Below are 13,386 nucleotides of genomic sequence, written 5' to 3' on the forward strand. Positions count from 1 at the left end.
CAGAAGGTGTCAGTGTGTATTTGCTGAATGAATGAGTGCATGAATAGATGGCCTTCCAAGAGCTTCCTTGGGTCCCTTCCCTCCTGAGGGTGGCCCTGGCCCAGGCTCTGCATCCTGTCCTCTACCGTTCGACTCCCAGACAAGTGCAGCCAACTGGAGCGTGTCAGCCTCAGGTGGTTGCCCTGTGTGTGTTCTCGCCGGCTGTCCTAAGCGATCTGAGCCACCCTTCCACTAGCAGCTGTTTTGCCAAGCAGATGTTTGACTACCCTTGGAGCCAGCCAGCAAGCTCATCCTTTGTTAGGTGCTGGCCCCCACTCACCTCTCTGAGGGGTTTATGCAGCCGACCCCCCCATTACAGACTTGGCAATATAAAGACATGAAAAATTAATTCCAACATTAAAAATATTAATGCCCCCCAAAAGAAGAGGATAATCTTGTCACGAGTTGATGTTCCTGCAGGAACATAAAAACAGGTTAGTCTTCTAGAATTTGGAGGTGAGGAAGACCTACTCTTGGAGGCCTCCATTGTGGGCACAAGGCTCCCTGCCCCCGACCTCAGAACAGCCTCAGGCTGGCCTCAGTAGCTCGATGACGTGCCACAAGGTGGGGCTGCTGACCCAGATGGCCCCAGAGCTTCGAGCAGAGGACTTTCTGGGAGGCTCACCCGGTGCTCTCTCTGAACTTATGGTCTATTAAAAGCCCAGATTTGTCTCTGTGCTGATCAGTGGGTTGCACTGACTCTTAGGTTGGCTTTCAGGGCTGTCTTCCCTAGTCTGGGTCTCTCTTCATTGTGGTGGGCCAGTTGCAACAAGTTAAGACTCCAGAATCCCCAGTGGACAGGGTCAGTAGTCAGTTTGTGGCGCGAGTGACAAGTGGTTTCACCAAGTGTGCTGCTGGCCCCTGTGTAATCTGTGCCACAGATTGTACAGTATACACCTTCTCACCATTGGGTCATCCAGAAAACTAGCATCCTTGCCTTCCCTTCAAGAAGAGAGGAGGTATTCCACACACAGCATGTGCAGACATGTGGGTGTATCACCCGTTCAGTCCTCCCAGTAACACTGAGGTAGTATCTGTTGTCACCCCTAGTGAACCTGAAGTTTGGAGAAACTCGGCACTTGCCGCAGGGCACACAGCCAGTGGGCGAAGTTAAAACTACAAACAGGTCTGACTCCAAAACCCACTTTGTCATTTTCAGAAAACATAAGTGGTTCCTTGAGGTTGGAATCCGGGCGTTGGGAGTAGAGAGTGACGGGGGTGAGACCAGAGATAGCAGGGATCTGTTTTTGCAGGGCCTTTAACTTGAAGTCATAATAAGGAGTGTGTAGACTTGAAAGTAAGGGCAGGGGAGCCACTGAAGGGATTTAAAGAGAAAAGAACGTGATCAGATTTGTGTGAGAAAGATCACTTTGGCTGTAAGAGAATGGATTAAAGGGAAAAGAAAGAGGACCAGCTGCTGTTGTAAGAGCAGGAGATGATGGGGTCTGGACTGGGAAGTGGTGCCAGAATGAAGGGAAGTAGATGATGAGACAGAGAAGAAGATACAGCCTGCAGTTCACGCTTGATTGGATTTGGGGGGAAGGCAGGATGTCAAGCTTGAATCAGGTTTCTTCTGGGACATTTGGGAGTGCCATTCACTGGGATGGAGAACATAGGGGAGAGAAGGAGCTTGGGGGAGAAAATTAGTTCACTGCTGGACGTTTTGAGTTTGTATAGATACTTAGGAAGAGAGGTTCCAGAGGCGTTTGCATCTGTGGTCTGGAGCTCAGGAGAGAGGCCCAGACGAGACAGCAATTTTCAGAAGCTCAGGATGTGGATGAAGCCATCTGGCATGTAGAGTGGGGAGAGGTCAGGGGCAAGACTGGGGCACATGGACCTTTGCCCAGCTCCAGACAAGGCACAGGTGGGAAGTCAGTGCTCCCCCACTGGATGGCTGGTGGCCTGGGGGGAGGAGCTGGGCACATTCACTTGGGCCAGGGGAGGTAGATTGAGCAATTTGTCCAGCAATGAGGGAGGAGCCAGATGAAGTCAATAGAAAACTAATTTTCTTTTCTGCTGGAAGAAATGAGGTGTGTGGCCGCTGGGTAATTGCACATAACGAGGGGACTTATTCTTAATATGCACAGTGGCCACGGTCCCCAGAGTGCCGGAGACAGCAAGGATCGGAGGGGCCCTGACAAGGCCAGATTTATTTGGGAAGAAAATCACCTATCGTGGCCCTTTCAATAGTGCCGTGACAGCCCCTGGACCCTGTCATAAACCCTCCCCACTCCTGAGGCCCGCCCCTCCTGCACAGCCATTCCTGCCCCATTCCCCTTCCTGTCGACTACCTAGCTCCTCCCATCACAGCCCCCTCCCTCCACCCTCTACCCCCACAGCACAGGCGTGCACACTAAGGGAGACAAATGACGGGGCCTCAGCTGAGCGGGGCGCGTGTCCGGCCCATAAACCATGGGGATGGGTCACGTCTGGAGTTGCCATGGCCGCCACTACCCACCCATCTGTCTTCTCACTGTTCCGCCTCACACCAGCCTTCATGGCTTCCTGAGCACCTAGAGGAACAAGGTGTCCCTGTGCCTGGGTCACCTGTCCATGCCCACATCCACTGTAGCTACATTCATACTGAGCTCTGAGAGACAGGACCCCGTGTGACTTGTCTGGCCTGACCTAGAGAGCTCGTCTGCTGAGCGCCAGGTCTGCAGAGCTGGTGTCTGGCTGATGATACAGGGCCTGGCCTGACCAGACTCCTCCCACTCCCACAGTCTTTTTCTAGCTCTGGTGGATCCCCGTTCCTGGTCTAAGGTCCTGGCAAGGGCAGGCTGGGAGCTCAGTGCAAGGGGTTGGTCCTTGACAGACGCAGGGGCCTCGTGACCCCACCTTGACCTTACCACCCCCACACCTGATTATGACATCGACGTACTTCTGCCACCACAGCATCGACCCCACGAGGGCGGTGGCAGCTGAGGTCCTGGTTATGGCACAGGAGCAGAGCACCTATGGGAGGTGGGAGGGGGATGGAAGAAGAGGCAGGTGAGGGAGTCGGGGCCCATAACCATGATACTGAGGCTCCAGAAGTACCTGTTCCTGTGGCCACCGGGGTCTAGGACAGTTTTCCCCATGGAGTTTCTTACGGCAGTCAATACCGAGGAAAGTGCTGTGACAGGGTCTGGCAAGCGCAGATGTCTTTAATCTGAGATATGGCCAGAGACAGGGCTGAAGCCTGCCGGGGTGGGAGAGGCAGGGCTTGGGCTGAGCTACACAGGCGTGTCTGGCAGAAGGCTGCCGGCCAGGGTGTTAGGAGGACCACAGACGGGGCCCCTCTCCACTGGCCTGGGCTGCACAGGAGCAGGCGCCCAGGCGGTAGCTGCTGGAGCACATGAGCCTGGGACCCCGGCCCGGAAGTGCCGAGACTTGTGCCTTGTCACCAGTGATCATGGCCTGGGCCACATCTCCCACACACATGCAAGTGCCGGCAAAGTCACCCTGGCCGTGGGCGTGATGAATGGCTGCACAGTAATGAAATGGAGACATCAAGACGGGTGGCGGGAAGACGGAGTGTGGCAGACGGGCCGTCCCCACGCGGCGGCAACAAGAAGGATCGCCCAGCGGCCGGGGGCCGTCAAGGGAGAAATTACACATTTACTCTGCCTTTTTCTTACTGCGACGGTGCCCATACATCACCGCTGGGGCCAGGGAGGGACACGCCGGCCAATTTCCAGCATGAGTTATGGGACTCAGAAGCATTGAGACCAGGCTTCTTGCTGGCCCAGCATCACCCGGCCTAACCTGAAGCTGGAGTTGCTGCCACCTGGGGGGAGGACCCACTGGTTTAGAGCCTATGGCTCCTGAATCTGAACCTGCCTCCCACCCCCACCCGTGTACCTCTGGGCCCACAGGGGAAGGCTCTAGGGCCCATCTAAATGTCTTCTCTTCCTCTTTTCAGATGACTGCAAGAACATCGCCAACATCATGAAGACACTCGCATACCGAGGCTTCATCTTCAAGCAGACATCAAAGCCGTTCTGACTGGCCGAGGATGGGATGGGGCAGGACAGGGTAGCTGCTTGGCCCAGCCCAAAACCCTCCTCTCCCTCACCAGAGGGGCAAAGGGAGAGTGGCACAGCTCTACGTCCAGAGTGTCCCCCAGCCCGCCCTGTGGGCTTGTGTCCTGGGTAAGGCTTGGCCACTTGGCCCCTCTGGAACAGACACTTTGTGCCCCCTACCCCCTCCCCTCAACCTCAGCCCAGCATCAGGCCCTCCCACTGTGGGCCTGGGCTGGGGGACCTCCTCCTCACTGTCTCCTCCCAGTACAGGCTTCTTGCTGGGGCCACCGAGCCCCCCTGTGCCCCCTCCCATCTGTAGTGCATGGTGTGTGGTGCCCCCAGGGCTCCAGGACAGATCAGGCCCCACCTTGTGTCTACCCCCATCCCCGCTGTGAACGTGCCACTGAATAAAGTCGGGGAAACGAGGCCCTGGGTGTGTGTGTGGACCAGGCAGTGCCGTGCCTGACACTGTCTGGATGTGCAGGGGTTACAGCATATGCCAGGCTGCCCTGTGCTCAAGGCCACCAGTAGAGCTGGCAGTCTCTGGAGCACCTAGGGGACCCACACTGAATATGCACAGGGCCCTGGGGACTATCTGAGCACAAGGCTGTGTTCAAAGCAGCCGGTATCTATGGTCACTGCTGTGTGTGAACCAACCTGAGTGCAGAACCACGGGTGTTCCTGGATACAGGTGTTTGGGCAAAGCTGGTCAGTGGTTAAAGGGCTGCTAAGGGCCTCAGTGCAGGCAAGCCCCAGCGCCATCCCCATGGAGTGGGTATGGTGATCCCCCTCCTGCCCACCCTCCCAGCCAGGGGCATGAGAAGTGGTGGGAAGGAAAAGGAAGCAGCCCAGTCCAACTCAGCAGCTCTATTTACACAGCACCATCCCACACCCCGTGTGGCCCCTCACGGCTTCTTGGCTTTCTTCACAGAAGAGGAGCTGGAGGCCGATTCCCGTCGCTTCCTCTGAGGAGACACAGAAGGTGCTGAGGTCAATGGCCCCCAGGGTCAGATTCAGGCTGGGTGCACGTGTTTCACTCTCTGAGTCAGGAAGGTGATGCCCACTGACCGACCACCCACTCCCTCATTCTCAGAACCCCTCAGAGTGACGACTCCTGTTGCAGGTACTAGAGGGGGTGGGGCCTGCGTACGCACGTGCGTGTGCTCACTAGCAGGGCCAGTTTGCGCTCTCCTGGCCTCTTACCGAATTGGGTGTGAGGGGTGCGCCCACCACATCAATGATGGCGTCCTTGCTGGGGTCCGGGCCGAGACCAGGTTCAGGCACCGCCGGCTCCGCTGGGGCCGGGGCCAGGCCTGATGCCGGTGTGGCGGGGCCCCCCAGCACACCGGCCCGGGCCAGCGCCTCGTGCCGGTGCCGCAGCATCTGCAGCTCGTACTCGCAGTTGGCGCATGCCTGCTTGAGCTCGTAGAGCAGCACCAGGTCACTCCGCAGCTCATTGAACATGTGCACCAGCTCCTCCGTGGGCGTCGGGCTCAGTTCTGTGGGCAGGTGGGTGGAAGGCACAGGGACAGAGCTGGGGTGCTGTGGGGAGGCCAGCAGCCGGAACTGCCCCCCATGCCCGGCCTTCATCCGCAGCCTGGGTGGGGACGTCCTGAGGGGCTGGCCCCCGCACTCACCCACACCCAGCTCCAGCAGCATCTGTTCCAAGGCCTTGATCTTCTTCTGTCCCACAGAGCTTGGCAGCTTCATCTGCAACGACCCAGGCAACTAAGCCCTCTCCCCGCCACAAGCAGTTTAGAATGAAGGAGACTAAAGGAAGTGGGGGGAGTGGAAGAGAAGTTAACCCCTAGAGGCAGCTCTGGGTCACAGAAGAAAACAGCCAGTAAGCGGAATAGAGTGAAAGCTGTGAGCTCGGCCTGGCATCCCCCTGAGATCCCAGTACGTCCGCCTCCACCTGCACCGGCCCCATGGCCTGCAGCATTCAGGCCGCAGAGCCCAGGGCCCAGACACAGTGAATGAAGGAGGTGACTCACGTACCCGCTGGCTCCGCAGCGTGACGCCTGCGGACTTGAAGTCTGGGAACTTGATGCCTGCAGTCTCAGGAACGGCCTGGGGGAGAAGGAGTTACGGAGACCAGGGTGTCACGGGGAGAGGGCCCAGCGTTAGTCCCAGCCCCCTGCCGGCTCCGCGTGCTCTCAGAGCCCTCCACCCTGAGCTGGGCTGACTTGGTCTCCACACCGGCTTCTCAGCCTCCTTTTTCTGGGGGAGCTTCTTCTTGGGGGCCTTGCGTTCCGTGCGCCGCTGCTCGGCAGTGGTGTCCGCCGCGGTTATCAGCTTCTGCAGGTCCTGGCTGCGCTTCTCCCGCTCCTTCTTCCGGGCCTCGATCTTGCGCAGCTCCTGCAGCAGGTACTCCTCCTCCGCCACCTGGGAAAGAGACGCTGAGACGCCCGTGAGGGTCATGGGGCGGTGAGAGGAGATGGGGAGACGGAGGGGTGCCGGGGCTGTCTGTGAGGGAACCTGAGCAGCAGGGAATTGTGAGGGAGGTGAGGGCTACAGAGAGCAGGGAGGATGGCCGGCGAGAGGCAGGACTGGATGGGGGCGGGAAGAGGGGGAAGAAGGGGAGCTGGGGTGAGGGAGTTGAGGGTATGGAGGAGGGAGGCAACAGTCAAGGGGTTTCACGGCACGGAGCAGAGTCTGTGGGACTTGGGCTGACCTGCTCTGGGGTCCGGTTATAGAGACGCTCCAGCTGTTCCTTCCGCCGTCGCTCGTGCCCAGCATCAAACACTGGTATCTTGAGGTCTGTGCCTGGCACGGCCCGCACGTTGGCAAGCTTGGCACAGATGTGGTAGTAGCGCTCCTTCAAGTCCTCCACAGAACGCTTCTGAGGATAAAGATATAGAGAGAGGAAGGATGAATACTCAGAGGCATGTGGAAAGGAGAACATGAAGGCAGTGGGCCTGCCACGCCCGGGGGTTGGGCCCACATGCAAATGCACGATACCAGCTCACCTTGAACTGCTGGTGGTCATACCGGTCGTGGATAACAACAAAACGTAGGTCAAAGCGGCGGCTAAGGTCAAAGAGGTGGTCAGTTTCTGCCTTCGTCCAAGCGTCGTCATGAAGATAGAGCTGGTACTCCTGCTCTGAATACACAGGCACCTGCACCGTCTGCAGGCATGGAGGGACAGGGGGCACGCCCACGTCACGGCACGTCCCGCAGGCTCCAGCAGCCTGACCACAGCCCCTCCTGTTTATTGTCAATCCCTGGGCTGGACAAAAGCAAATCCTCTGCCTGGGACCCTGCACAGGGCACCTGGAGATGATGTTTCCAGAGCAAGAAAAGAAACTCTCCGCTTGACCAAACGCCCTGGCAGCCTCTAGAACTGCTGCCTGCCTCTGAATCCACTCCAGGACCAACTTCATCATGCCTTCGGCTCCAGAGCCTCGGTAACAGGACACATGCTCCTGACCCAATGGTTAAGGTGAGGGGACCACGTGTAAGTGCTTCTGGGGAGTCCAAAGGTCAACTTTGGAGTAAGGAAGATGGCTAAATTCTGGAGAAAGGCCCAGGAGCCCTAGTCATGGCACACTTGTCTGAAGCACTCCTGCCACCCAGTGGTGACAGTGAGACTTGCAGCTCCCCCAGAGCTGGCCAAGGTCACATCTCTAAGGAAAAGGCACCTGAACCCTACTCGCAACATACACCCCCCACCCCAACACCCATGTCCTGTCCCCCAGACCTCCCTCAGGGACAAACAGCACCACCACCAGCTGCGTCTATCAGTCAGAGACCCCAGGAAAGAGACAATGCTAGGCTGGACCATGGAAGTTTCTCCATCAGAGACCACATTGGCTCTGAACCTGCTCTCAAAACCCTTATGTCCAGCTGCCTCTTGGACATCTCCTACTGGAGATCCTATATACATCTCAAACTGAGTATGTTCAGGTGATACATGTTAACTAGGTTTACTGGGGTGGTCATTTCACAATATATACAAATACTGGATCATTATGTTGTAACCTGAAGCTAATATATGTATGATATATAATAATTATACCTCAATTAAAAAAAATCCTAATATGTTCAGTACTGAGCTCATCGCCCTCCCTCAAACTCCTATCTCCCCCAGTCCGGATCTCAGTCAGTGTCACCATCACCCAAGCGGAAACCTAGCAGGCATATTTAAATCCTACCTTTGCCCTTGACCCATCCCCTTTCCCACATCTGTGCATTTTACCTCCCAATTCTGTATCTCCTCTGCCACAGCCCTGTCCAGACCACCACTACCCCTTGCCTGGACAGAGAAACAGCCTCCCCACTGGCGTCTCTGCCTCCATTTAATCCTCTTCCAAACAATTCTCCATCTGCAGCCAAGATGTGACCTCTCTGAACACGGCTACTTAAACTAAAGAGAAGCTCACCGTCAAGCAAGGGAGATGGCCATTCATTCAACAAATGTTTATCATGGGCCTGCTAGCCCTATGCTGGGGACACAATGCTGGATAAGACAGACAGGGGCCTTGCCTTCTCAGAGCTCACAGTCCAGCTGAAAATTTAGTAAAGTGCAGCGAATTTGATGACAAAGGTATGCCTAGGGTATAATGAGTGGCACCTGATACAGCCTGGGACAAGGGTTGTCAGGGAAGAGGTAAATGGAGCCTGGTTCAGTCTTAAGGTTAAGTAGAACTGAACCAGGGAGGGAAGGCGCTGGAGAGACTCCTAAGCAGGGGGGCCACATAAACAGCGATGAGAGAGAAATGGCCTGATGTGTGCGGGCTTGGCAGTCAGGGACACTAAGGGAAACAAGAAAAGGGTGAGACAGGGAGAGGCCTGAAGAGAGCCTACAGAGGGAAGCTGCTGTGAGCCTCGTGTGACTGCTAAGGAGTCTGGAATTCATCCTGTGGCTGACGGGAGTCAGTAAGGTTAGTTTTAAAGAGAGGAGTGAGATGGTCATGATTCTCTTTTACAAAGACCACCCTGGCAACAGTGAAGACAGGGTGAATCGTGAGCCTGGGAGACCAGCTGGCAGGTTTAAGAAATAATCCAGGTGGGAAGTGAAGAGGCCTGAAATAAAGCAGCGCCAGTGGAAGGTAGAGAAAAGGGCATGGACTTGAGAGGCTTTAGAATGAACATCATAGGGTGTGACGACTGGCTGTGCGGGGTGAGAGAAGACGCTGGTATAGGTAACTCCTATGTTTCTGGCTTGAGCAGGAAAGCGGCTGGGGAGCCACAGACTGAAAGCGGGACCCCAGGAGAGAGCAGTATTGGAGGGAAGATTGTTAGTTCCCTTTACTTCGACTTTACTCTCCACCCAGTCACCACGATCTTTCTAAAATTCAAATCTGATCCCGACACCTCTCTACTTAAAATTTGCCAGTGGCTCCCTAAAGACATCAGAGCAAAGCCCAAATTCCTGAGCCTGGCTGCCAAGCCCTGCCTGACGTGGCCCTGCTGCCCTCTCAGGTCTCATCTCCCACCATACCCTACCTTGGACCTCAGGCTCCATCAACAGGGAAATGCCCACAGCATCCCACACATATGACTGATTTTTCATTTATGCCTTTGCTCATGATGTCGCCTCTGCCTGAACAAGTCACTGCACTCCTTTTCTACTATTACCTGGTAACATCCTTCGAGACTCAAATCAATACCATATGACCCAGCAATCCCACTCCTGGGCATATATCCGGAGAAAACTCTAATTTGCAAAAATACATGCACCCCTATGTTTATAGCAGCACTATTCACAGTAGCCAAGACACGGAAGCAACCTAAATGCCCATCGACAGATGAATGGATAAAGAAGATGTGGTATATATATATACAATGGAATATTACTCAGCCATAAAAAAATAATGAAATAATGCCATTTGCAGCAACATGGATGGACCCAGAGATTATCATACTAAGTGAAGTAAGTCAGACAGAGAAAGACAAATATCATACGATATCACTTATATGAGGAATCAAAAATATAATACAAATGAACTTATTTACAAAACAGAAACAGACTCACAGACATAGAAAACAAACGGTTACCAAAGGGGAAGGGGGAGAGGGATAAATTAGGAGTTTGGGATTAGCAGATACAAACTACAATATATAAAACAAATAAACAAGGTCCTACTGTATAGCACAGGGAACTATATTCAATATCTTGTATTAACCTATAATGGAAAAGAGTAAGAAAAAGAATACACACACACACACACACACACACACACACACACACACACACACATAACTAAATCACTTTGCTGTACACCAGTAACACAACATTGTAAATCAACTATACTTCAATTAAAAAAAAAACAACTCAAGTTCTAACTTCTCCAGGAAGTTTCCATGACCTTCAGTTCCTCCCAATATGGCATGTATCCCACCAAACTATAATTGCCTGTGCCTCCCCCCAGCGCCCCAACAACATGCAGAGTTTCTAGAGGGCAGATACTGTGTCTGATTGATGTTTGTGCCCTCACTGCCTCGGGCTTGACTCGGCATGGAGTAGTATTTACTAAGTACAAAATGAACACTCTTTTGTCTTTACCTCAAATTGTCTCATCCAACCTTCCCACCCCCACCTCAAATCTCTTACCTCTTGCTTATCCCTTCTCAGTCTTACATCTCCAGCCTCTCCCTCCACTGGACCTGAGGGGCCTAAGGATGGTGGTGAGGGGCCTAAGGAAGAAAACCAGTTTGGGGGCATGGGGGAGAATGATGGGCCACACCTGGACGTACTGAGTCTGAGAGGCCTGTGAGCCATCCAGGGGGAGGTATCCAGGTGCAGGTGGGTATACTGGCTGAGGGGAAGGAAGTCAGGACTTGGGAGTCCTGGGTTCAAGCCCCCAGTGCTTGCAGGCTCGAAGTCTAGGCTGCTCCAAGCTGCAGAGACTGTGGGGCCGTATCGTGAGTGGCTTAAACAACAGCCTAGGGAATCCGAGCCCAGCCCAGCTCTGCTTCTCACTGGCTGGGTGAGTCTGTATAAGGCCCTGCTCCATCTGAGCCACAGTAATCTAGACCAGAGATAATTCAGCTTGGATTAGGGTACAGAGAATGAAGAACACAGGCAGATGGGATTTATTATAGAAACAGAGTCAGCAGGACTCAATGACTAGATGTATCACTGAAGTCTAACTCAAATGCCAGCTTCTCAGAGAGGCCCTCCGTGACCACTCTATCTATTAGGCCTCCCCTACACCTACAAGTTCACTCTTTATCTCATTTCATATCCTGGTTTTATTTTATTGACGGCTCTTATCTGAAAGAATCCAATTCATTTGCTTACATGTTTGTCATCTGTCTTCCCCTACCTTCTTTGTCCCATTGTTGATTGAAATAATATGAGAGCTAAGGGAGAAGCTAAGTCAAGGATGATTCCCAAATTTCTGGTTTGGGCAATTGGGTGGATAGTGGTGTCATTCATTCACTTATGTGAGGAACAGGTTTGGGGGTGGGGAACTGAAAGAAGATTATGAGTTCTGCTCAAGGGTATCCACTTGATCTGAAGTACCCGTGGGGCCTTCAGGGAGAGGTAAGCAAATGACTGGATATATGTGGACTGCTGCTCTGGACTGGAGATACTGAATTGGGGTTAATGGCATACAGAGGGCAACTGAGGTCACAGGGTAAATGAGACAAACTAGGGAGAAAGTAGAGAGTGAGAAGAGTAGAGCACCTAGGACACAGCTCTGAAGAATAGCAAGAAATAAAAGGCTACGGCAACAAACCAAAACTCAGAGCAGGTCTAGGAGAGGACAGGATCCCATGGGCAGTGAAGACCCACAGAGGTATTTGCACCAAGGACGAGTGGGTAACCACTGTTAATGACCTGGCCTGAGGGGGCCTCTGGAGCCAACTAGGAGACTGGAGTGCTCAGGCAAGTGGCTCAGAGTAGGTGGGCAACCTTGGCCTACGTCCCAATGGTGGTGGCTCACCTTATTGAACCTGGCGAAGGGGTAGTCCTTGCCCTCCTCTGCTGCCCGTCGCCAGTGGAAGAACATGGCTCCATCCTTGCGGGCTGGGTTGGTGAATGGCATCCACTTCCACGGCCGCACCTTCTTGGAGCCCAACTTGGCCTTCACTGTGCGGTAGCCTTGACCAGTGTCACTGGGTAGCAGTGGGGGTGCATCCCTGGAAGCAGGGTTTAAGGAGGTGAGAGATTACAGTCAGAAGGTGTGTAGAGAGCCTTTGGACCCAGGCTGCTGATCTACCATAGAGCAAGGAAGTCACATCCTGGAGTGAGACATCCGAGCTCCCACAACCTAAGCAAGCAGAAGCCCTGTGTGGAGAGGGGAGGGGGGAGAAAACTGGCTGGGAAAATTAGGAGTTAGGTACATGCAGGTTGGTCAGGGACCAAAGCCTGGGGGATCTGGGATTCTAATACTTGCTTCTTGTCAGAGTAGAGCAGTGCATAGACCTCCCGGTGCATGCCCTCGGGCCTCTTGAAGGTCAGTGTCTCAGAGGACTTCTTGGACTTTTTCTGGGGAGGGAAACCACAGGAGAGGAACCACAGGCTAGACTCCCTTCCCTGAAAATTCTTTAGCCCAGCTCAATCCCTGAACAAACCAGCATCTACAGGTACAATGACACACATACACACTGTGACACATAATGACACACTATGAAGGTACAGAAACCCACTCAAGGGGCACCTGGGTCTGAGCAGGTCATTCCCCTCCACACCCGTACCTCAGAGCCCTACCTGTCAGAGCAGAAGATACTTTTCCAGCATCTCTCAGCATGTCACACCGAGTTGATGTCCCCCCAATATCCCACAAGTGTCACACTCTCTAGGTCCTGTCTTACAAATGTCACACCCTCTTGGTCCCCACCATTTTCCACGGGGTCCCACCTCCTCCATCCCATCTCACCAAGGTGACACATATTCTCTATCCCGTTATTTCACATCTTTTACCGCCCATCTCACAAGAAGTGTGGCACCTCATCTCTCCCCGAGCCGTCTTCCGTTGTCACTCCTACCCACCACTTCACTAACGCTACCCAGCGCTCTCAGGCACCACTGCTACCTTGTCCGGATTGATAATGTCCTTCTTGCTGATGGTCCCGGAGGCTGCATCCCCCTCTGGACCCCCGAGTTCTAGAATGTCCCGCACATCCGCGCCCGTAGCCATCGCGCCCGAGAGATGGGGGAGCGCCCCGAGGTCAATAGTCAGTGCCTGAGGAGCTACCAGGCTCAGATCGGGGGGCAGAGCCACTTCAGCCCCAAGTGGGGGCGGGGTGAAGAGGCGGGCCGCGAGGACGAGAGTGGCTCAGGGTCAGGTCGGGGCCCCGCCACTGTCCCGCCGCCTGGGTCTCCCTAACGGCCCCAGCTGTCTCCTAAGCCCCAGGGCCTCCGCACCTAGACGTCCGGGCTGCGGCCCAG

At 54.3% G+C, this 13,386-nt stretch overlaps 2 protein-coding genes across 4 annotated transcripts in view; one reads left to right on the plus strand and one right to left on the minus strand.

Annotated features, from left to right (window-relative positions):
* The window catches only part of ERI3 (ERI1 exoribonuclease family member 3), a 129,311-nt gene extending 124,856 nt beyond the window's left edge, over positions 1–4,455 (plus strand). For 2 of the 3 annotated variants that reach the window (XM_082833926.1, XM_082833925.1), the window contains one exon: positions 3,944–4,455. In XM_082833926.1, coding sequence (XP_082690052.1) covers positions 3,944–4,026 — 83 coding nt within the window. In that variant the 3' untranslated portion in view covers positions 4,027–4,455. The remainder of the gene's footprint in view (positions 1–3,943) is intronic. The other variant, XM_082833924.1, reaches the window with a different exon arrangement.
* A 440-nt stretch (positions 4,456–4,895) lies between these two features.
* DMAP1 (DNA methyltransferase 1 associated protein 1) lies at positions 4,896–13,386 on the minus strand. The gene is made up of 10 exons (XM_082832981.1): positions 13,031–13,386; positions 12,392–12,483; positions 11,939–12,134; positions 7,013–7,171; positions 6,718–6,885; positions 6,243–6,428; positions 6,042–6,113; positions 5,681–5,753; positions 5,247–5,542; positions 4,896–5,008 (listed from the first exon to the last, which is right to left on the minus strand). The coding sequence occupies exons 1-10, from the start codon at positions 13,133–13,135 to the stop codon at positions 4,949–4,951; spliced, it is 1,407 nt and encodes a 468-aa protein (XP_082689107.1). The 5' UTR covers positions 13,136–13,386; the 3' UTR covers positions 4,896–4,948.

Source organism: Leucopleurus acutus (assembly GCF_964270905.1).
Source record: "Leucopleurus acutus genome assembly, chromosome: 2".
Taxonomy (NCBI): Eukaryota; Metazoa; Chordata; class Mammalia; order Artiodactyla; family Delphinidae; genus Leucopleurus; species Leucopleurus acutus.

Excerpts from the sequence above, each read along its gene's own strand:
- DMAP1 (XM_082832981.1), bottom strand. The coding sequence starts at position 13,135 with ATGGCTACGGGCGCGGATGTGCGGGACATTCTAGAACTCGGGGGTCCA. Across the intron at positions 12,484-13,030 it reads ACATTATCAATCCGGACAAG|AAAAAGTCCAAGAAGTCCTC; the intron begins GTAGCAGTGGTG and ends TTCCCTCCCCAG. Across the intron at positions 6,886-7,012 it reads ATGACCACCAGCAGTTCAAG|AAGCGTTCTGTGGAGGACTT; the intron begins GTGAGCTGGTAT and ends CTTTATCCTCAG.